The sequence below is a fragment of the Talpa occidentalis genome, unplaced genomic scaffold (genome assembly GCF_014898055.3).
Source record: "Talpa occidentalis isolate TD23 unplaced genomic scaffold, MPIMG_talOcc4v2.1 talOcc4.17, whole genome shotgun sequence".
Lineage (NCBI taxonomy): Eukaryota > Metazoa > Chordata > Mammalia > Eulipotyphla > Talpidae > Talpa > Talpa occidentalis.
In genome coordinates, this window is record NW_023601754.1 from 6,648,306 (window position 1) to 6,672,401 (window position 24,096).

The following is a 24,096-nucleotide window of genomic DNA, read 5'->3' on the forward strand; positions in this document are numbered from 1 at the left end:
AGTATCATTCAGACTGTAGAAAGCAGAGAGAGACATCATGTGCTTGGGAGGCAGCCTCCAGTCAGTATTGTGGCACCAACTTGTAGACTCCCAGATAAACTTTGTTTTGCTTTGTAGATATATACAGTCGATAAGTAAAATAAATAGGGTACCCTTAATCATGGCCTCTGAAACTAGGTCATAGTAATACATTTGAGATGGATTAGTAGAATTCTTCTTAGTTACATTGAATTTCTTTTGCAAAAAAATTATTTAATTCCATGCACATTTAAGTTTTCCCCATATACTCTTCTCTCTGTGAGATGTGCTCTCTACTATAGTTTGCCTAACGAGGTCTGTCTCATCATTTTATAAGATTCAGCTTGACTAACTCCTTTCCTTGAAACTCTTCTTTACCCCTTTCAGCATCCTTGTGCCCAGTGGTAGGAAGTCCATTTAACCCCATCAGCATGATTAAACTTTATATTGCTTTTTTTTTTTTTGTCTTTCTTACTGCCAAATGAGGCTCTTCCTGAGCCTCTGCAGTGAGAAAAGTTTGGGTGTTGTGCTTTGTTTTGTTTTTAGTAATTGTAATGGAAATTCATACCTTTGTATACAACAGTAAACACCTTTTGATGAAAAAATTATTAGTTTTGGGCCTCCCTGGTGGCGCAGCGGTTGAGCGCTGGGTTGAGAAGCTGCCCGCGGCCTCTGCAGCGCCGGTTCGATCCCCGGCTGCTCCCCGGCCACCAGAGGAGGGTCCCACATGGCGCGCAGACCTCTCCTGCCGCCCGCTGCTCCCCTCAGCAGTGTGCTTCGGTCCTTCTGCCTGCTCTGCTCCCCACTTTGGCTCTGGTGAATTCTCTCGCCCTCCCGCGCTTCTGACTGTACCCAGTGCATGTGTAACCAAACAGACAAACAAACAAACAAATAAATAAAGCATGCCTCCTTTAAAAAAAAAAAAAAATTATTAGTTTAGCATTTCTACTCTTTGAAGCAAAGAGCACCTTCCCTGGTACTTTCATTGTTGTCATTACAAAGATTTTCTCAGTATTTCCTAGATTCAAAACTCCTTAGATTTTTTTTCAAGTAGCTGTTGAATAATTTTTTAGTTTTGACTGTACCGTTTAGTATTAAAAATTGGAGAAAGTAATTGTTAACAAAACCTGGGATGCTCCTAACTTTTTTTTATATATAAAGTAAAATTTCATTTTCCTTTTAACTGTTTCTCCACACACACATAAAAAATCCCCACTGCTCTTTAAAGATAATAGCAGAGAACTGTGAAGAGAGAGGTGTACCCCTAACTGTATAGGTGAGTGCTACTTCAGATTAAAAATTATTTTTGTTTCCCATCACTCTGAAATAAATAGTCACTAATAGTTTTCTGCTTCTCAGACTGAGTCATCCTCTTATTGTAATCTGCAGCTTTCCTGGTACTTATTTACAGTTATTAATGGCCATGATAGTTTGCTTTAATGTATCTTAATTTCTCAGATAAAATGATGGTGTATGTATTTTCAGGAACAGCAGAATCAAATGGTTATATTATCTTGACTTTTAAACCTCACTTTTGCTGCAGAGAGTGAATAATTTTTATTATTTTTGGCTAATGTCCTGCATCTAATAAAAGTCATTTAGCTTTTCCTTTCATTCTCAGAAGGAACGGATTACTTATTTTTAATTCCTTTCTTCTCTTGTCATAATGGCACTTAATGTTCTCTACAGCAGAATACTGGACTAGGTTTTTCGTTTTCCTGGGTAAAGACCATCTTTTAATTTAAAGATCTAGAAAAAAAAAAGCTGCAAGATAGCTCCCCTCTTCTCTGCCTTCTAATGATGTCTGGTGACGTCTAGTAAGTCTGAAGACTAGGTTGGTAACCTTCACGTCAGACTGTTACAGAATTGCTGTGTCTTATGGAAGCTCATGGAGACTTGGGGCTGCTGTCTATTGCCAAGAGTGTAGACAGTCTGTGATCTGCTTCAGAAAGTAAATAGGGGTTTTTAACTATCAGTTGTTCAGGACAGAAGTATATTAAACAAAAAAAGTTGTGGTATTTATAAAATAGAATCCTGGAAACCTCCCTTCTCTACTGTTTTATTCTCAGTACACGTCTATTTTTGTATGCATGTATATTTTATATTAATCTTTCCAAATGACTGACCTCTGTAGTGGTTATTTTGGCTGTTTTCTTTTGGGAAATACCTAACATATTTGCTGTACAGCCTTATCAGGTGATTAAATTATATAGTCTTAACATATTAATAAATTAGTATACTCATGATTGACTTATTTTACATGGCAGGTTTTATTTTTAAAATCTAATCTAGGGCCTCCCTGGTGGCGCAGCGGTTGAGCGCTGGGTTGCGAAGCTGCCCGCGACCTCTGCGGTGCCGGTTCGATCCCCGGCTGCTCCCCGGCCACCGGAGGAGGATCCCACATGGCGCGCAGACCTCTCCTGCCGCCCACTGCTCCCCTCAGCAGTGTACTTTGGTCCTTCTGCCTGCTCTGCTCCCCGCTCTGGCTCTGGTGAATTCTCTCACCCTCCCGCGCTTCTGACTGTACCCAGTGCATGCATAAACAAAACAAACAAACAAATAAAATAAATAAATAAATAAAACATGCCTCTATTAAAAAAAATAAATAAAATCTAATCTATAATTGTATTGTTAGTACTTTATATTTTTCTCTGTTTAAGAAATGACAGCAATAAAGGAAATGAACTCATATAGCTAAACTTCCATTTGGCATAAATGTTTTGTTTTTCCGTGTACCCTTCCTGCTATTGTCATGTATAGGAACCATTTACGCATGTTTCATATGATAGTGACACCCATATTGCATGTCTGCTGTTACCTAACTGTATTGTTTTTTGTTTTTATTTTGTTTCTGACTCTTGTATTCATTGCTATAGAAGATACAGGCTAACAATCCATTTGGGGAAAAAACAGACATAAAGCAGTTTATTATAGCGAAAACAAAGCAAACTTGAGGTTAGTCTGCACTGGTCAAAGTTGAAAAAATTTTGCTCTAAGGGATGACTTGAACTGGGAGGGGGCAAGACAGTAGGTACTTATATGGAAGACGCCTTCTGAATATTCGCAGGTGGAAGGTATGGGAACTACCACAGCTCTGAGAGTAAAGTTGAGAGGTTAGAGTTGATTCCATATACCCCGGCTATAGTGAGCTTTTGAGCCTCTGTTCAGGGAGATTTAGTATGACAGCAATATGCTGGATGGAGAAACCAACCTGGGACACTATTCTGTCCTTTTTGGACCTTTTTTTGGTCCATCCTTGAAGCTGGTCAGTCATCTGTTTCTGTCAATTTTTTGCTATCTTCATCCATCAAGAAATTCAGTAATTTATTAGATCTTTTTTTGTTTAGTTTGATTTTTGTTTGTTTTTCCCTAAAAGAACTAGGGGGTAGGACAGAGGTGCAGGGCAGGTGAGAGGACTCACCAGAGACAGAGTGGGGAGCAGAACAGGCGGATCTGCTGAAATACACTGCTGAGGGGAGTAGAGGGAGAGATAAGAGTTCTGCGGTGCCATGTGGGCCAGCTCCCTGGCCGGGGATCAAAGATCAAACTCAGGTCTTTTGGTGATAGCATGAAATCGCATAAATTTTTCAACTACATGTATTCAGTCCCTTCTGGAGTGGTCTGTAAGGATATGGAGGAGCCTAGAAGCCAGTCTCTACATGTATTATTTTATTTAATCTTTAACGATAGCCTGTGAAGGGAATGTCTCACTCTAGGTCACACTACTAATAAATAGAAGAATCAGAATTGGTATACAGGTCTCTGATTGGAGAACCTACATTAACTCTTTCCCCCCTCACCCCTACATTAACTCTTTCTTTCTTTCTTTCTTTCTTTCTTTTTTTAAGTTAGAGCTCTTTATTCAGACAGCAGAGGAGGCACAGCAAAGGGGGAGGTTCTTTTTTTGTTGTTGTTAAAGATTTATTTATGCATACAAGAACTGGGATAGGGAGCAGAACAGGCGGATTCACTGAAATACACTGCTGAGGACGGCAGCGGGAGAGTCGGGAAAGGTCTGCTGCACCATGTGGGTAGCTCCCTGGCCAGGGATAGAACTCGTGCTGCAGTGGCTGTGGACAGCTTAGGTTGCTATGACCTTGCTTCACAAGGGTCTTAAACCCTTGTGCCACCAGGGAGGCCCTACATTAACTCTTAATCATTTTTCCAAGTGATTAAAATGAACACTTTTCTCCTTTTAGTATCCATAATCTATGATTCTGTGACCAAGTCATCATGTATTATGTTTAACCATTCACTTATGGTTGCATTTTATGTTCTAATCATTCACCTTGATTAATGTTCTTACGATCTCGGTGTTTATCTCCCGTTATTTCTGGGATAAGTCTGAAGTGGAATTAATGTAAATTTTTAATTTGAATATTAAAATTTCTTGATTGCATTTTTTTCTTATTTATCTGCCATTTGTACCTATATGAGTCCTCTATTTTTGACCTTTACCCAACTTTCTTTTTTTAGTAGATTATTTATTACAAGAGTATTATCATCATATAATATACACTTTTTTCTTGACCATTTTCTTTTTAATTTTTTCAACAAGGTTTTGGTCACAAAATTTATTTTTTAGGGCCTCCTCTGGTGGCGTAGGCGGTTGAGCGCTGCACTATGAAGCTGTCCACAGCCTCTGCAGTGTGGGTTCAATCCCAGCCACTGGTGAGAATCTCACATGGCGCGGCAGACCTCTCCCTGTCTCACCCGCTGCTCCCCTCAGCAGTGTATTTCATTAGTCTGCCTGTTCTATTTCCCACTCTGTCTCTGGTGAATCCTCTCACCCTCCCACACATCTGGCCTGTACCCCAGTTCTTGTATAAATAAATCTTTTAAAAAAAGATAAATTTATTTAAAAAAAATTATTTTTTACTTGAAGGTGGTCAAAATTTCAATTATTTCCCATTTCTCTTATTACGCATCTAATCACAAAGCCTTCTTCATTCTGAGATCAGAAGACTAATCATGAATATTTTTCAAGTTTCTATCTTATACCACAATAGAATATATTCTAGATAGATTAAATATATAACTCAATTTTTTCCCAAATACTTTTTTTCTGGCGTCTTTTGTGAAATGATCCTCTTTTCACCAATTAATTTTTTCACCATTGTATTTTTTTTTTTTTTTAAGATTATTTATTTATTTATTTATACAAGCATTGGGTACAGTCAGAAGCGAGGGAAGGTGAGAGAATTCACCAGAGCCAGAGCGGGGAGCAGAGCAGGCAGAAGGACCTAAGTACACTGCTGAGGGGAGCAGTGGACGGCAGGAGAGGTCTGCGCGCCATGCGAGACCCTCCTCCGGTGGCCGGGGAGCAGCCGGGGATCGAACCGGCACTGCAGAGGCTGCTGGCAGCTTCGCAACCAGCGCTCAACCGCTGCACCACCGGAGAGGCCCTGTATTTTATTTTTTTTAGGATTTATTATATATACAAGAACTGGGGTACAGGCCAGAGGTGGGGGGGTGAGAGGATTCACCAGAGACAGAGTAGGGAACAGAACAGGCAGACTGACTGAAATACACTGCTGACGGGAGCAGCGGGTGAGTCAGGAGAGGTCTGCTGTGCCATGTGGATATCTCCCTGACCGGGGATCAAACTCATGCTGCAGTGGCTGTGGATAGCTTCATAGGTTGCATCTTAACCCCTTGCACCACCAGGGAGGCCTGCCATTAATTTTAAATAGCTTTTTATATGTGAGAAGTTGTTTCTGGATTCTCTTCTGTTTTAGTTGTTTGTGATCATATAATACTATATTATGGCTTTATGTTAACATTTAGTCGGTCACCTTTTTTTATAAATTTAATTGCTTAATATTATTATTTATTTTTCAAACATTGAGAATAACTTTATAAATACGCTAGTTCTTTTTACGTTATATCCTGACCTTTCCAGTCATAGATATGGGTAATAGTATTCCTATTTAGTGAGGTTTTTTGGTGCTTCCTGGAAAAGTTTTTTTTTTTTTTTTTTTTTTAAGATTGATTTATTTATGCATATAGAAGAACTGTGGTACAGGCCAGAGGTGTGGGGGCTGAGAGGATTCATCAGAGACAGAGTAGGGAACAGGCGGCCCACCAAAATACACTGCTGAGGGGGGAGCAGTGGGCGAGATAGGAGAGGTCTACTGCACCATTTGCAGGTTTGCTTCCTGGCCACGGATCAAACTGAGGCCGCAGTAGTGATAGCATGATAGCACTGCGCCACCCTTACTCTTTTTATTGAAATGATGAAGAATCCAGGAAAGATCTGTTCTTCAGAGTTCCCTTTTATGTGTTGCACCATGGTCCAAAGGACTGTGAACCAGTTTGTGACTCATTTATTCGTTAGTAATGGATTAGGGACTAGAGTACAGGTTTCTTTATTCCTTATGTAGTGCCACTGAGTTGAAAGTGGCCAAACATCTACTTAGATACATACCCTTTAGGAAGTGAAACTGGGATTGCAGGTGGTGAATTTGAAAGACCTCAGTGTAGAAAAGGCTAACAAAAACAGTGGCTACAGGGCCTTCCCAGTGGCGCAGTGGGTTGAACACAGCGCTGTGAAGCTGTCCACAGCCTCTGCAATGCTGGTTCCATTCCCAGCCGGCCAGGGAGAGTCTCACATAGCAAGGCAGACCTCTCCTGTCTCGCCCGCTGCTCCCCTCAGCAGTGTACTTCGGTCCTTCTGCCTGTTCTACTCCCTGCTCTGTCTCTGGTGAATCCTCTCACCTTCCCGCGCCTCTGGCCTGAACTCCAGCTCTTGTATAAATAAAAAATTAAAAAAAAAAATCTTACACACACACATTTTAAAAAAAAAACATTGGCTACAGAGAAAAGAACAGAGCCTTGATTTGCTCGGGGCGGGGGGCTGGTGGAGGAGGTCTTGGAGACAAAGAGAGACCTAGGAAAGACAGGAGCCATGGGAGAAAAGAAGCTGCAAGAAAACTATGGGTGTCATATTGGGTTGGCCTGTGTAGTTCTTGGTAAATGGTGTCTGTGAACCAAACAGGACCCACGGAGCTAAAAGGAAGTGTAGTCCTTTTTAGTACGGATACACAGCTGCTTAAGACAGGAGAGCAAAACCAAGTACAAGTATACACAAATTATAAATGATCTTATCTGTTTAAAAATGTATATACCAAAAAAGGAACCAAAACAAAATAACTTCAAGGTGCTGGTGATTATCTGTAGACATAGGAATTGCAAACAACTTGTAAAAATCTTTCATGTGCCTCCTTTTTCAGATTTCTATAAATAAGCTTTACCTAAAAGAAGGTTATGTTCCCAAAGTAAATGTAAAATCCCTTTTTTAAAGTGGCATTGGTCCACAAAAAGGAGAATTGACAAAACCTAAAAAGCATGGCAGAGTGTCAGATAAGAGAAGGGGCAAGAGATTGGGGGAGGGAAGGGGTTATAGGAGAACACAGCTCTAGGAAATGACTAGAGAGACCTATCAGAGGACAGATTCCTTCTCTTTGAAGGAAGTTAGATGAGGGAATGTACCAAAATTTCTAAGCAGTGTATGGGAGAGACTGGTGGTGGCCTTAGTACTTGGTATCTGATTTTTCTCTTTATACAGAAGCAACTGCAATTAAATACCTGAGCACAGGCTGATGTTCATGAACTTTATGCCATGTGTTTTTTCACAGTGAGAGACTTCTCTGTCATTCAGATCCCTGGCAGCACAGTTGGTTTCAATTTGTACTCCCTTGTACCAATCAGTTCTGTAGTTTACCTGGCTTATAATTCCGTGGCCTGTCTTAGGTTGGACTTGGTTATTTATAAGCAGTTTTTAACATTTTAAGTTCTCAAATTTATGACAGAGACAAGATGAATTTTTCATGATCCTCAAATTATTTTATGCTATAAACCCCACAGAGCTCAGAGATTAAATGTTTTTCCTCCTCCAGGTTTATTATTAAAGATATCTAAATAATTTGGGATTATGTAATGCTTCTCTGGCAGGACAGGCATTAACATTTACAACTTGGGAATATTTTGTTTTTCATCCTTTGCTATTTTACCCAAGAATGTCACCAATTTGGACTTCTGTTTTCTCTGTTAACTCCAGCATTTGGAGTTACCATCATCTCTCTTTGGGTATTTATTTGGGAACCTTTATGGCCTGGAAAACATTTGAAAAGCATATGGAAAGTATGATAAGAAAGTAATGATAGTATCATCAAACTTTAATAATATGAAACCTGTTGGGGAATCAGTTAAATTATAAATTCTGATTCTGTAGGTCAAGTTTGGGACCTGAAATTCTGTATTTTTAACAAGTTCCAAGGTCATTTCATTACTGCTGGCCCTTGGACCATATTTTGAGTTACAGAGCAATAGTGCTATCCTGTTCATTACAGTAGCCCCTAGCTATATGTGGCTATTGAGCTTAGTGTAACCAGTTCAAGTTGAGGTATACTATAGATTTTAAACACATACTAGGGCCTCCTTGGTGGGGTAGGGGTTAAATCTCAGCGCTGTCATGCTATCACCACTCTGGCCTGGCCTGAGTTTGATTCCTGGCCAGGGAGCTAAACCCACATGGCGAAGCAACCTCTCCTCTCTCACCTGCTGCTCCCCTTAGCAGTGTATTTCAGTAGATCTGCCTGTTCTGCTTCCTACTCTGTCTCTGGTGAATCCGCTTGCCTCCCGCACCTCTGACACACACTCCAGTTCTTCTATGTATAAATAAGTGAAGTCTTTCTAAAAATAAATCATGGGCCTCCCTGGTGGTGCAGGCGGTTGAGCGCAGCGCTGTGAAGCTATCCGCAGCCTCTGCAGTGCCGGTTTGATCCCCACTGGCCACAGAGCAACCCACATGGTGCAGCAGACCTCTCCTGTCTTGCCCGCTGCTCCCCTCAGCAGTGTATTTCACTCAGTCTGCCTGTTCTGTTCCCCACTCTGTCTGTAGTGAATCCTCTCACCCTCCTGCATATCTGGCCTGTACTCCAGTTCTTGTATAAATAAAATAAATAAATTATTTGTTTTAAGATTAATTTATTTATATAAGAACCGGGGTATAGGCCAGATGTGTGGGAGGGTGAGAGGATTCACCAGAGACAGAGCGGGGAGCAGAACAGGCTGAAGACGCTGCTGAGGGGAGCAGCGGGCGAGATAGGAAAGGTCTGCCGTGCCATGTGGGTTTCTCCGCTGCCAGGAATCGAACCTGCGCTGCAGACAGCTGTACAGCACTGCACTCAACCCTGCTACACCGCTGGGGAGGCCCAAAATAAATCATTGTTATTTAGTTTTTTCTGGTGGTCTTATTTTTATATATTTTTTAATTTTATATATTTTTACATCATTTTTTCATTTTTGCACAATGTATGCATTTTCATCTTGGTTATAGTCCCTATACAATTCCCACCACTCCCCCCCTCCCTTGTCAAAACCCCTCCTTTTCCCCTTCCCTGTAGTGTGTCTCTGGTTTATAGTTGCTTGTTGATTTTGATTTTTTTTTTTAAAGATTTATTTATTTATACATATAAGAGCTGGGGTACAGGCCAGAGATGCAGCACAACACTAATGATAAAGGACTGATCACAAAAATCTACAAAGAGCTCTCCTGCCCATTTTTTGACTGGGTTATTTACTTTGTTTTTGTTGAGTCTCATCAGCTCTTTGTAGATTTTTGTGATCAGTCCTTTATCATTAGTGTTGTGTGCAAAAATTTTCTCACAGGCAGACTGAGTGAAATATATTGCTGAGGGGAGTAGCGGGGAGACAGGAGATGTATGCTGCGCCATGTGGGTTACTCCCTGGTGGGTCGGGGATTGAACCCATGCTACAGAGGCTTCAGATTGCTTCATAGTGCGGATTCTTAACCCCTTGCACCACCAGGGAGGCCCTTGATTTTGATTTTTACTTTATTATAATTAGTCTTTTTCCTGGTCCCTTATTTAAGTATTCTAAATTCCTGCTATGGGTGAGACCACCTGGCATTTTTCCTTTTCTTTCTGGCTCATTTCGCTGAGCATGATCCCTTCCAGCTCCATCCATGTTGCTGCAAATTGCATGAGTTTATCTTTTTTGATTGCTGAGTAATATTCCATTGTGTATATGTACCACATCTTCTTGATCAGTCGTCTGTTTTGGGGTATTTGGGTTGTTGCCATAGCTTAGCTATTGTAAATAGTGCTGCTGTAAACATAGGTGCCCTTTTGAATTAATGTTTCTGTGTCCTTTGGGTAAATACATAGGAGTGGAATTGCTGGATCATATGGAAGTTCCATCTTCAGCAGGTTGAGGAATCTCCACACAGCTTTCCATAGTGGTTGGACCAGTTTGCACTCCCACCAGCAGTGCAGGAGAGTTCCTTCTTCTCCACATCCTCGCCAACATTTGTTGTTGCTAGTTTTTTTAATATGTGCCATTCTCACTGGTGTAAGATGGTATCTCATGGTAGTTTTGATTTGCATTTCCCTGATTACAAGTGATGTTGAACATTTTTTCATATGCCTGTTGGCTATTTGCATTTCCTCTTTGGAGAAGTTTCTTTTTAGCTCTTCTGCCCATTTTTTGACTGGGTTATTTTCTTTGTTGTTGTTGAGTCTCATCAGCTCTTCGTAGATTTTTGTGATCAGCCCTTTATCATTAGTGTTGTGTGCAAAAATTTTCTCCCAATTGGTGGGTATCTCTTTATTTTGGTTACTGTCTCTTTTGCTGTGCAGAAGCTCTTTAATTTGATGTAGTCCCAGCTGTTTATCTTTGCCTTCACTATCACTGCTTTGGGTGATGTGTCTTTAAAGATGTTACTGAGGCATATGTCCTTAAATCTTTTTTTTTTTTTTTTTAATTTTTTTTTTATAGAGGCATGTTTTATTTATTTATTTGTTTGTTTGTTTATACATGCACTGGGTACAGTCAGAAGCGCGGGAGGGTGAGAGAATTCACCAGAGCCAGAGCGGGGAGCAGAGCAGGCAGAAGAACCGAAGTACACTGCTGAGGGGAGCAGCGGGCGGCAGAGGAGGTCTGCGCGCCATGTAGGACCCTCCTCCGCTGGCCGGGGAGCAGCTGGGGATCGAACCGGCACCCCAGAGGCTGCGGGCAGCTTCGCAACCCAGCGCTCAACCGCTGTACCACCGGGGAGGCCCCCTAGAAAATTTTAAATAAGACATGTAACTCACATTTGTAACTTCCATTATTTTTCTATAGGCTAGTGCTATGTAGAACATTTCTGTCCTGAGAATAATCCATCTTAACAATACTGGTCATATAAAATTAATTATAGGGCCTCCCCGGTGGCGCAGCAGTTGAGTGCTGGGTTGCGAGGCTGTCCGCAGCCTCTGCAGCACCGGTTCGATCCCCGGCTGCTCCCTTCAGCAGTGTACTTCAGTCCTTCTGCCTGTTCTGCTCCCCGCTCTGGCTCTGGTGAATTCTCTCGCCCTCCCGCACTTCTGACTGTACCCAGTGCTTGTATAAATAAAATATAAATAAATAAATCTTCAAAAAAAACTTTATAATAAAAAAATAAAATTATAGTTAGGGTCATGTTTAAGGTAGTCTTTATGAGAAACATAAATGAGATCTTGTATTAAAAATGTTAGCACACTGATGATGCTGAAACATTTTTTACTTTTAGGCAAATAATAAAGCACTGTACAGATATTCCTTAACCCCCTCACCTTCTGCAGTCTCATTTTGGTTTTTGTCCCCATTGTTAAGGAACATTTAGTTAGAGACCTTTGCATTGAACAGTATATTTTTCTCCTGGTTGTTGAGAACAAGTAATTTATGAAAGTAGATAATGGTAGTACAAATCCGGCTGACATACCTGCAGCCTACAGTTTTTCCATCAGTCTTGGTTTTGTTCCATGTAGATGATGGCATTTACTGAATCTATCTGGCTTTTGCCCTCAAAGAGCTTTCACAAACCAGCTGGGGAAATGAATTATTTTTTGAGAAATTTTTAAGTGCAAAATATTACAGTTATTTTTCAGCAAACACATTCAGAGAAAAATAATGGATACAGACCTTCAGAAGGCTTTGTTGTTCTAAGAACGAGCTGGATCCTAGAGAGGTGATTAGGACAAAGTATAGAGCAAGGGGAAGGAGATGGCTGTGGGGACAGCTGTGATTCTTGTGAAGACCAACAGGTTGACTGAAGGGAAAACTGTGCTACAGAATCACACAGGGAAATGTGACTAGGTTGTCTAGGGCCAGATACGGGGGGCCTTGAAAGCCAGAGGGGTATTATGTGTATTATGTATGTTTCCCTTTTGCAAAGATAGAGGAATTAAATTCTTTGTGAAATATCCCCCACTCCCCGCCTCCACCAGGTATCATTAGTGGTCTGACATTATTTTGTCAGCATCTTTGACTTGTTCCATCAATGGAGCACCTGATACCATTTTTATTCCTTTTTCTAAACACTTTCGTTTATTTATGTTTTCCACCACTATCCATTATGCTGTTTTGATCCTTTCTCCCTCACCCACCTTCTTAACCTCAGAAATCCCCTTTGTTTTTTAATACCCACTAATATTTTATGTAAGTATTTTGCTTGGTCAAATCATCCACTAAATGTTCGATATTTGTCTTTGTCATTTGGACTGACTTTGCTATAATTTCTTCCACCTTCATCCATTTTACTCTAAATTGCTATATTTTGTCTTTCCTTGTGGCTGAATGGTATTTCATTGTGTGGATATACCACATCTTAATCTGATCCTCTTTTAGTGGACACTTAGGTGGACTCTAGGATCCTAGCTTTTGTACATAATGCTGCCATAAACATTGTAGAGATCATAATATTTTGAGTTTCTGGTTTTATGTTTTTTGGATAGATGCCCAAGAGTGAGATTGCTGGATCATAGAGTATTTCCCTTTTTAGTCTTTTAAAGTAAATCCAGATTGCTTTCCAAAATGGTTGCCAGGGGCCTTGTTGGTGTGTAGAGATTAAGTCTCAGTTCTATCAAGCTATCGCCAGCCACTGCCACATGAGTTCAATCCCTTGCCAGGGAGCTCACCCACATGGCACAGCAGACCTCTGCTCCCCTCAGCAGTGTATTTCAGTAGATCCGCCTGTTCTGCTCCCCACTTCGTCTCTGGTGAATCCTCTCATCCGCTGCACCTCTGGCCTATAACCCAGCTCTTGTATGCATAAATAAAAAGAAATATTTATTTATTTGTTTGTTTGTTTTATTTATGCAAGCACTGGGTACAGTCAGAAGCGCGGGAGGGTGAGAGAATTCACCAGAGCCAGAGCGGGGAGCAGAGCAGAGGGATGAGGCAGGAGAGGTCTGCGCGCCATGTGGTTCGAACTGGCGCTGCAAAGGCTACGGGAAGCTTCGCAACCCAGCGCTCAACCGCTGCACCACCAGGGGAGGCCCAAGAAATCTTTTTTTTAAAAAATGGTTGCCACTAGCTTACATTCCTAATAAAATGAGTAAAGTCAATTTCCCTTGTCCAGAAAGCATACATGATTTCCCATTGCCAACCATATTAATACAGTCTTTGTATTTTGTAATTCAAAACCTTTCAAACTATAGCTGCAACCAGTACATCTTCTATTTCTTTCTACCCTTTCCTGTGCTTTAATTCAACCCTTTATTCTTTCTCATGACCAATTCTCTCATGTTATTCTACCTGAGGATCTAACCTCTTCCCCTGCAAAATATACATACTCCCTTTGAATGTCATGTCCATATTTCAGGGTTTCACTCAAATTTCATATCTGTGTAGCACCTTATCTCACACCTGGTTAGGTAGATTTCTTCAAACCTACCAAGTTTTACCTTGAGCTTTTGTATACCTATATCGTCCCTTATATTAGACAGTAGCTCCTAGAATGCAGGTCTAGCCTTGCCCATCTCACTAGTCTGTTGCCTTGAAGGTGGCCCTGACTCAAAAGGCTTTCTCTGACTGCTAGCATGCATACAGTGTTAATTGCCTGACAGAATGGAAGTATTGAAGAAATGTGTTTCTAACAGAAGAAGCAAAAACTTGCCTCAGACTAGAGCGAGATTACAGAACACTTCCAATACTAATTTTGAATGAACATACGTACTTCTGGGCTTGTTACGTCATCTTTGCTATGAACTCGATGATTATTCAGATCCATTTTACTCTTAGGTATCATGGTACTCTCAGTACTCATAAGACTTCAGATCCAGAAGCTATAAATTAGCCAATTTTTTTTCTCTTTTATATGTTGTTGACATATACCTGGCATAGTGCTAAAGAGTAAAAAGTACTTACACAGCTCCTTATCCTCCAAAAACTTAGGGTTTCAGAGAAGATACCAGGATGTCAAGTTGATAGTATGACACAGGAATAGTGTTATGTGACAGCTGCAGAAGAGCCTGGCTCCAAAAAAACCCATTATGACAGCACATTATCTTTAGTAGAGTTTAGCTTAAAAATAAGACCCCTTGCTAGTGTTTTGATAGATGTAGGAAATATATGTAAGATCTGAACTAGTTTTGTTAATTCTTTTTATTTATTTATTTGTTTGTTTTGTTTATACATGCACTGGGTACAGTCAGAAGCGCGGGAGGGTGAGAGAATTCACCAGAGCCAGAGCGGGGAGCAGAGCAGGCAGAAGGACCAAAGTACACTGCTGAGGGGAACAGCGGGTGGCAGGAGAGGTCTGCACGCCATGTGGGACCCTCCCCCGGTGGCCGGGGAGCAGCCGGGGATCGAACCGGCGCTGCAGAGGCTGCGGGCAGCTTCGCAACCCAGTGCTCAACCGCTGCGCCACCGGGGAGGCACAGTTTTGTTAATTCTTTATCATCAGATACCTCATCAGTTTGATTTAAATTTTTGGGTTTTTTTTAACCATTTGTTGCTTTGAATCAGGAGTCAAAGAAGATCCATACATTGTGATTAATTGCTGCCTCTCTTTTGTATAAATCAGTGCTTCAACCTCAGCACTATTGGTATTTCGGACCCAATAATTCTTTGTTGTAGGGGACTGACCTGTGCATAACTGGGTGTGTAGTAACTACTCTGACCTCTCCGCGCTCGATGCTGGCAGCATACCCTTCCCAGTAGTGACAGCCAGAAAATTGTGCCCAGAGTTTGCCAGATGACCATGGGGGCAGACACCTCAGTTTGAGAACCAGTGATATATAGGTTCTCCCCTTTCCTTCCCATTTTTTTCTCCTGGTGATTTATTTGTAAGCAGAACTGGGTAGTTAACCCTACAGGGTTTCTTTCTGTCTGAATTTCACTGATATCATCCATATGGAATAATTTAACATCCTCTGTCAGCAGTATTTGTTCATTGGTAGTTAAATCTAGAGACTTAGTTTCAGATTTTTTTTGTTTGTTTCATTTGAAAAGACTGCCTCATTGGTGCGGTTTTACTCTTCCATCAGGAGGCATGTACTGTCTGCTGGATCTTTTTGTAATTTTTTTTTTAAAGATTAATTTTTTCAAGAGCTGGGGTACAGGCCAGAGGCACGGGAGGGTGGGAGGATTTACCAGAGAGAGAGCAGAGAGCAGAACAGGCAGACTACCACAATACACTGCTGAGGGGAGTAATGGGTACGACAGTAGAGGTCTGCTGAGCCATGTGGGAATCTCCCTGGCTGGTCAGGAATCTAACCCACACTGCAGAGGCCACAGATAGCCTCAGAGCGCTGCACCCAACCTGCTGTGCCACCAGGGAGGCCCTCTTTTTATAACATTAACAACCGTTGTCTTTTCATTCGTCAATGGTCTTTTTTATTTTGAAGGGTATTGTGTATTTTTTCATATATACAAACTTTAAATAACAATCTGTGTTCTTCCTTGATAAAGGAAGGGGAAATGGAAGGAGAGGCGGTTGAAGCCATTGTGGAGGAATCCGAAACTTTCATTAAAGGAAAGGAGAGAAAGACTTACCAGAGACGTCGGGAAGGGGGCCAGGAAGAAGACGCTTGCCATCTACCCCAGAACCAGACTGATGGGGGTGAGGTGGTCCAGGATGTCAATAGCAGTGTGCAGATGGTAATGATGGAACAGCTGGATCCTACCCTTCTTCAGATGAAGACTGAAGTAATGGAGGGCACAGTTGCTCCAGAAGCAGAGGCTGCTGTGGACGATACCCAGATCATAACCTTGCAGGTGGTAAATATGGAGGAACAACCCATAAACATAGGAGAACTTCAACTTGTTCAAGTACCTGTTCCTGTGACTGTACCTGTTGCTACTACTTCAGTAGAAGAACTTCAGGGGGCTTATGAGAATGAAGTATCTAAAGAGGGCCTTGCAGAGAGCGAACCCATGATATGCCACACCTTACCTTTGCCTGAAGGATTTCAAGTGGTTAAAGTGGGCGCCAATGGAGAAGTGGAGACACTAGAGCAAGGGGAACTTCCACCTCAGGAAGATCCTACTTGGCAAAAAGACCCAGACTATCAGCCACCAGCCAAAAAAACAAAGAAAACCAAAAAGAGCAAACTGCGTTACACAGAAGAGGGCAAAGATGTAGATGTGTCTGTCTACGATTTTGAAGAAGAACAACAGGAGGGTCTGCTGTCAGAGGTTAATGCAGAGAAAGTGGTTGGTAACATGAAGCCTCCAAAACCAACAAAAATTAAAAAGAAAGGTAAAATGAGTTAATCCATTATTTTCTCAAAACCATTTTGAGAGAAAGCACATAATACAGTCCATTTGCAGGTCATTTTATATTATTACTATTTTTTTTTTTTTTTTTAAGATCATGGTGTTACCAGTCTTTTTAACTAGTCAAAAGAAGATTTTCCAGATTGAGTACTTTTTTTGTCTTACATTGTCATTTGTTTTTGTACAATATTTGATTTCACCCCTTGTGTAGTCCCCATAAATCTCCCACCACCACATCACCTGTGACTGTCACCATAGTCCATTGTGCTCTTCCCCTTCTCTCTCCCCCTTCACCTCCCTGCCGTGTGCTTCAGATCTACAGTTTGCCTGCAAGCTTTGTCTTTCTCTTTTCAATTTTTGACCCTTAGTGTGGTTTCTCTATATTCCTCCTGTAAATGAAACCATTTGATATTTTCCTTTTTCCTTCTGACTTATTTCGCTGAGCATAATCCCTTCTAGTTCCTTCCTTGTTGCTGCAAACAGCATATGTTTATCCTTTTTGATTTCTAGATAGTAAGATAGTACTGAAGAGACGGGAGTAAATCAATTAGTGGCGTGAGATACTCATGACTTAATATTACTTAGATTAGGGTTAGTTATAAAATACTAATGAAATATATTTGTAGAAATTTAAGATTAGGATTAATTTTAACCTCTGGAAACCTTGCTGCATCAAGTGTTTTATTTTGCATATAGGTGTAAAGAAGACATTCCAGTGTGAACTTTGCAGTTATACGTGTCCACGGCGTTCAAATTTGGATCGTCACATGAAAAGTCACACTGATGAGAGACCACACAAGTGCCATCTCTGTGGCAGGGCATTCAGAACAGTCACCCTCCTGAGGAATCACCTTAATACACACACAGGTACTAGATAAGAATGTTTGGGGCTATAGCATAGCAAAGGATAAAATTTGGGTTTTAAGTATCATCCAGACAGGTTCTGGTGGAAAACTATAGAAGGAAATTTTTTTTGTGTTCTCTTAGGTATGCTTTTTGTATTCTTGATTTTATTCTAAGCAGGGGACTTAGTTACAGGCAAATGTCAGGAACATTAAGAATTTAAATCATATGAAGATTATGATCCAAAAAAGATTATCTCTGGTAGTTAACCTAGAATATTACCTGGAAGACATCATATTTATGAGGCTAAGGTTTTAACAGCAATGACAAAAAAATGACTCCATCAAGTTACAGACAACAATTACTATGAAGAAATAGAAGTGAAATCTTAACTGTGTAAAAATAGTTTCTGGTTGTTTTTTTTTGTTTTTTTTTGTTTTTTTTTTTTTTTTTTATAGAGGCATGTTTTATTTATTTTATTTGTTTTGTTTATACATGCACTGGGTACAGTCAGAAGTGCGGGAGGGTGAGAGAATTCACCAGAGCCAGAGTGGGTAACAGAGCAAGCAGAAGGACCGAAGTACACTGCTGAGGGGAGCAGCGGGCAGCAGGAGAGGTCTGCGCACCATGTGGGACCCTCCTCTGGTGGCCGGGGAGCAGCCGGGGATTGAACCGGCGCCGCTGAGGCTGCGGGCAGCTTCGCAACCCAGCACTCAACCGCTGTGCCACCGGGGAGGCCCGTTTCTGGTTGTTTTACCAGGAGAGACGATTTCAGAATGCAAAGCTGAAGCAAATTCTAGCCAATCAAACATTTATTTGTGCTTTGTTTGTATTTTAGTGTTTTAAATATGGGCTTCACTGTGGCCATGGTCAGGCCTGAGCGAGTCAGTACGGTGGAATGACAACAGTCCTAGAGTTCTCTTAGACTCTTTTCTGGGCTCTTTGCACTTTAATTGTTGGCACTTGGCTTGTAAGTGCTGATGGAAATTTCTCTTACAGGTTCCTCAGGCAGCATAGCTTTCTCTCCTGATTCTCCACCTTATCTTATAAGATGACTGCTGTTTTTCATTGATGTGCTGGTTATCTGATGAGCATAGTCCAGTGGGGGTTGCCTATGAGCAGCATGCTATGCACTAGTTATTATATTCTTTACTAATGTGACTTAGACCATTTTATCCTTTCTTTAGTTCTACTCAAACACTTGGTAATGTGTTTTATTTGCTAGCTTAAAGATACTATGAAAGGGCACACTACTGAATAAAAACAGTTGTCCCCCCATTATTGCATCTCCCAAGATGGGAGTGCCTTGATGTGGGCGCTGTGTGTCATAATCCTCGGTTTTGAAAATGAGAATTTCAGTCTCTCTTTACCCAGGACTGGTTTTGTACTACTAATTCATACTAATCAAACTCTCAAGGGTCAAATGCATATCAGAAAATCAATTTTCTGATTTTCCTGATGAAAAAAACTTTTCACTTTCTAGATGCAGTTGTATTTCTTTGTAAGGAACACCTCACCTATGTCAAGAGACTGTAGCAATTGAAAGGTTAATTTGGTGAGCGTGGACCTTGAGCAGCGGGGTATAGACGATCACTGTGGTACCGTCTAACGAAAATCCCCATCCCAGAGCAGTGTTCTCTCCTTTCCTAATTGCCGTTGTTTCTCCTAGAGGCAGGGCTCTTTCTCATCTCTGGTAGTATTAGGTAAACATTGGAAATTCTTGTTTTTCAGCTTACCTTTTCTCAATGGAAATGGATACTGCTTTCCTTCTCTTGTCAATTGTTTCACTAACCTCTCTGCACCACTAAACTATCCATTTTTCACAGACAAGAACTCTATCCTTCACTCCTATGTCCTCAGTGATACTAAAGGGGCAAATTGAGCAAATGAATATTCCTCCCAATTACTTAGCTACTATTATACTTCCCTCTCCAGGGTTTTCCCTGTCTCTCAAAGAATCACTTGTGCAGATGACTGGTTCCATCTATTACAGTATGACTCTTCCTAATGTTTTTCTCACAGGCAGCCTTCCTTTGGTTTTGGTATTCGAGATTACCTTGCTGGGACCTCCTTATCTTCAGCCCACAATTACTGATGATCCTTAGTCCCATAATAGTCTGTGGAACAGCACTATCTCCTGCTCTCAACTTTATCTCATTATTATTTTCATTATTTGGCGTAGTATTTCTAATGCAGCTTTCATTGTAGAAAGTGAACAGAGAAGATCCACTTATCGGTTCTATAGACATGAATGTTTCAGTGATCTGTTATCCGATGATAAAGAACAACACTGGTTTGTCAAGTTTTTTATGTAGAAAACAAGCTTTTTTTTTTTTTTTTTTTTAACGTAAGAAAAATGTGTTGGAATATGGGCAGTTGAGTACTATTACTACCTGTACTTGATAAAACTTTAAGGTGTAAAAGAGGTTATATAAGGGTTAAAACTGGTATTTTATTGACTTTAAATCCATAGTGACTAGAATATTCACAAAGTAGGGATAAAAAATTTTTGGTATTCAAAGGCAAGCAGGCTAAAATGGGTAATTTGGAGAAACTGAATGTTGGGTATGTGTTTTTATGTTCTGGTGCTAGTGTTAAAAAGTTGGTGAGATAACCAGGATCCAGCCTTGTCACCTCATACAGCAGGTCCGTGTCCACATTGGCTACAAATTTAACTGTACCCTTGATCTTGTCTTCCCGTCACACTCTGTTTTCTCTAGGTACTCGTCCTCACAAGTGCCCAGACTGCGACATGGCCTTTGTGACTAGTGGAGAGTTGGTGCGGCATCGTCGTTATAAACACACCCATGAGAAGCCATTTAAGTGTTCCATGTGCGATTATGCCAGCGTAGAAGTGAGTATTCAGCTGCTGTTGGCGCATCTCTTAATACCATGATTTCATTATGAGGGTATAGACTACTCAAGCTGACAAGACAAGAGAAAAAAATCTTAATTACTAATATTCCCTCTCCTTCCTGCAAAAAAAAAAAAAGAAAAAGAAAACCTGTAGTGACTGTGAAAGATTTACCTATTTAAAAAAAAAAGAAAGGCGCCATTTCCACATTTTCTTATAGGCCAATTCCGTCGACCTTTGAAGCAAATAACTTCTTGAAAGATGGGGCCTCCCTGGTGTCGCCAAGGGGTTAAGTCTCAGCACTGTGAAGCTATCAGCAGCCACTGCATCATGAGTTTGATCCCTGGCCAGGGAACTGACCCATATGTCACAGTAGACCTCTCCTGACTCGCCCACTGCTCCCCACTCTGTCTCTGGTAAATCCTCTCACCACCGCCACCACCACCACCACCACCACCACCACCACCACCCCCTCCACAGACACACCTCTGGTCAAGCTCTGTGTGCATAAATAAATCTTTAAAAAATTTCTTGAGAGACACCTTTAAATAGAGAATTTATCACCTTTGTTATTTGAGGTGACCATATTACCAAAACCGGGTAAGGATACTACCAAAAAAAAAAACTCTTTTCTCATAGACAAGCAAAAATTCTCAATAAAATTAATAAGAAACCCAATTTCGTGGTAAGTACTAAACAGGGTATACCTGAAATGCAAGGATAGTTGGCCATTAGGAAATTGTTGACATGTATTGCATTGAGCATATGGTCACTTTTTTTTTTTTAAGATTTATTTATTTATGCATACAAGAACTGAGATACAGGCCACAGGTCTGGGGGGGTGAGAGGATTCACAGAGACAGATTGGGGAACAGAGGAGGCAGACTGACTGAAATACTCTGCTGAGGGGAGCAGTAGGCAAGACAGGAGAAGCCTGCTGTGCCATGTGGGTAGCTCCCTGGCCAGCGGGGGATCGAACTCATGATACAGAGGCTGCGGATAGTTTCACAGTGCTGTGCTTAACCCCTTGTGCCACCAGGGAGACCCGAGCATAGGATCATTTCTATAGACAACTGGGGAAAATCTAAAATTCAGTACTCATTACTGTTTTAAAAACCCTAGCAAGTTGAGTAGCAGGAAATGTCTTCTACTTCTAAGGAGTATATTGCTGGAAACATAGAAAACTAATCCTGGTTAACAATGAAACATTGGATGTAGTCCCATTAAAATTCAGAATAAAGGGCCTCCCTGTTGGCGCAAGGGGTTAAGACACAACCTATGAAGCTATGTGCAGCAGCTGCAGCACAAATTCGATCCCTGGCCAGGGAGCAACCCACATGGCACAGAGACCTCCTGTCTGCCTGCTGCTCCCCTCAGCAGTGTATTTCAGTCGATCTTCCTGTTCTGTTCCCCACTCTGTCTCTCTCTGGTGAGTCCTCTCACCTCCTCCACACACACCTTTGGCCTGTACCCCAGTTCTTGTATGCATAAATAAATAAGTCTTTTTTTAAAAAAATTCAGAATAAGGTAAGATATCCATTCTTTTTTTTTTTTTTTAATATTGATTTATTTATGCATACAAGAGCTGGGTTACAGGCCAGAGGGGCCAGGGGTGGTAATGAGAGGATTCACCAGAGACAAAGTGGGGAACAGAACAGGCAGATCGACAGAAGTACACTGCTGAGGGGAGCAGCGGGCGAGTCAGGAGAGGCCTGCCGCGCCATGTGGGTTGCTCCCTGGACAGCCAGGGATCGAACTCGCGCTGCAGAGACTGTGGATAGCCTCATAGGTTGCATCTCAATCCCTTGTGCCACCAGGGAGGCCCAAGATATCCATTCTTACTGTTACTATTTCAGCATTATGCTGGAAATCCTAACTAATAGATTAAAACAAATGAATTGCATGCGGAAAAACAAAACTTACTTGTTACAGACATACGTGTTTACTTATTTAAAAAACTCAATAGTATAAACATAACATTAGAGTAGTAAGAATTAAATTGGGTCGCCAGGTACGATATGCATGCACAAATCAGTAATTTTATCTTGTGCAAAAAGTACTAGAAAGGAGGTTCATGTTCTAACAGCAATAAAATTTCTTCAAGGATAAACTAAAAAAGCAAAAAACATTTAATACCTGTGTAAAAAAAAAACTTCACAAACTTTGCCAAAGGACATAAATAGACAGGCATCATAAGCTGTTACTGAATTTCAACTAGAAGAGTAAAGATGCATGACTAACAGAAATTGAGAAGATGGAGGGACTTGTGTTACTAGGTGTTATACAACTAAATAGTAAATGAAGACATTGTGGTATTGGAGCAGGAATTAACAAACAACTCTTTGGAACAGTAGATACTAGAGCCTAGAAGGATTTAATATGTAATAAGTAGGCGATTCTTGGAAAAAGACTTCGGTAATTTTCATTTCAGTAATGCTGTTGGGATCATTGTTTAACCACTTTCACTCTGTGAGTATTTGCCATGTAGCACTTACGAGTGCAGGTTTTTTTGGTTGTTTTTGTTAAACTTGGAGCACTAAAACTTTTAAGGCAGACATTAGTGAGTGTTCAGAGCACTTCTTTGCATCAAGTTTGAAAATAACTTTCCTGCTGGAAAGGTACCCAGCAGGAGATGAAAAGCATAGTCAGTAGTGAGGAAGGAAAAGAAACCTGACCTGTCTAGGAAGTGCTAATATAGTAAGAGAGGGTGAACAATTATTAATAATTGATGAGGCTTGATTCATCTATACCCCTATCCAATTGCCCTTTTTCTTGGGTTATGATATGGATTTAAAAAACAGAGGTTATACTATAAGAAAGTGAAAATCAAAATCAACAAAAAACTATGAACCAGAGACACTTTTTGGGGGATGGGGGGCAGGAGGGGAGGGATTGGAGTCAGAATGGGGGGGTTGCAATTGTATGAGGAATATAAAAATAAAATTTATTATTAAAAAAAAAAAAAAAAACAGGTTATAGCACCTCCCTGGTGGCACAAGGAGTTAAGGCTCAGCACTATGAAGCTATGTGAAGCCACTGCAGCAAGTTCAATCCCTGGCCAGGGAGCTACCCACATGGTGCAGCAGACCTCTCCTTTTGCACCAGCTGCTCTCCTCAGCAGTGTATTTCAGTCAGTCTGCTGTTCTCTTCCCCACTCGGTCTCTGGTGAATCCTCTTCACACCCCCCAGCCCCCATCTCTGGCCTGCACTGTAGCTTTTGTATGCGTAAATAAATAAATTTTTTGTTAAAAAAACAAAAGGTTATAATGAAGAGGAAGAAACACTATTTCCTAGACATTTTTTTGTATTCTAAAGTTCAGTGCCCAAAAGCTAAACCTTTGTAACTAACACACAGTGCTTACATCACAGTCTACAGTAACAGCAGTGTGAGAGGTTTGCTTGTTTTCACATTTCAGGTCAGCAAATTAAAACGTCATATTCGCTCTCACACTGGAGAGCGACCGTTCCAGTGCAGCTTGTGCAGTTATGCCAGCAGGGACACATACAAGCTGAAAAGGCACATGAGAACCCATTCAGGTAGGACTTCTCCCCTCTTTGTATCAATAAGCTGCCTTTCAGTGGATCCCATGAGACCATCTCAGCCACTACACGTCCCCATTGCTTCCCTGAATGGAAGCTGGTATGAAATGAGGCTACAGTGGACAGACGCTTCTCTGACACACCTTCTGATTTCATTGTTCTGAATATACATTGGAGAATGGATTGTGTTTTGTTGTTCATCTTGAGTCTTTCTACAATTTGGAAGTGATACTTGGATCGCTGTAGTAATTGTGTCTTCTGTAGTAATTAAAAATGAAATTAAAATCTAGGGTTTTTAC

At 41.0% G+C, this 24,096-nt stretch overlaps 1 protein-coding gene across 7 annotated transcripts in view; it reads left to right on the top strand.

Annotated features, from left to right (window-relative positions):
• The window catches only part of CTCF (CCCTC-binding factor), a 53,952-nt gene that overhangs the window by 15,876 nt on the left and 13,980 nt on the right, over positions 1-24,096 (top strand). For all 7 annotated transcript variants that reach the window (XM_037515893.2, XM_054696905.1, XM_054696907.1 and 4 more), the window contains 4 exons: positions 15,754-16,543; positions 17,257-17,427; positions 20,124-20,257; positions 23,674-23,794. In XM_037515893.2, coding sequence (XP_037371790.1) covers positions 15,763-16,543; positions 17,257-17,427; positions 20,124-20,257; positions 23,674-23,794 — 1,207 coding nt within the window. In that variant the 5' untranslated portion in view covers positions 15,754-15,762. The remainder of the gene's footprint in view (positions 1-15,753; positions 16,544-17,256; positions 17,428-20,123; positions 20,258-23,673; positions 23,795-24,096) is intronic.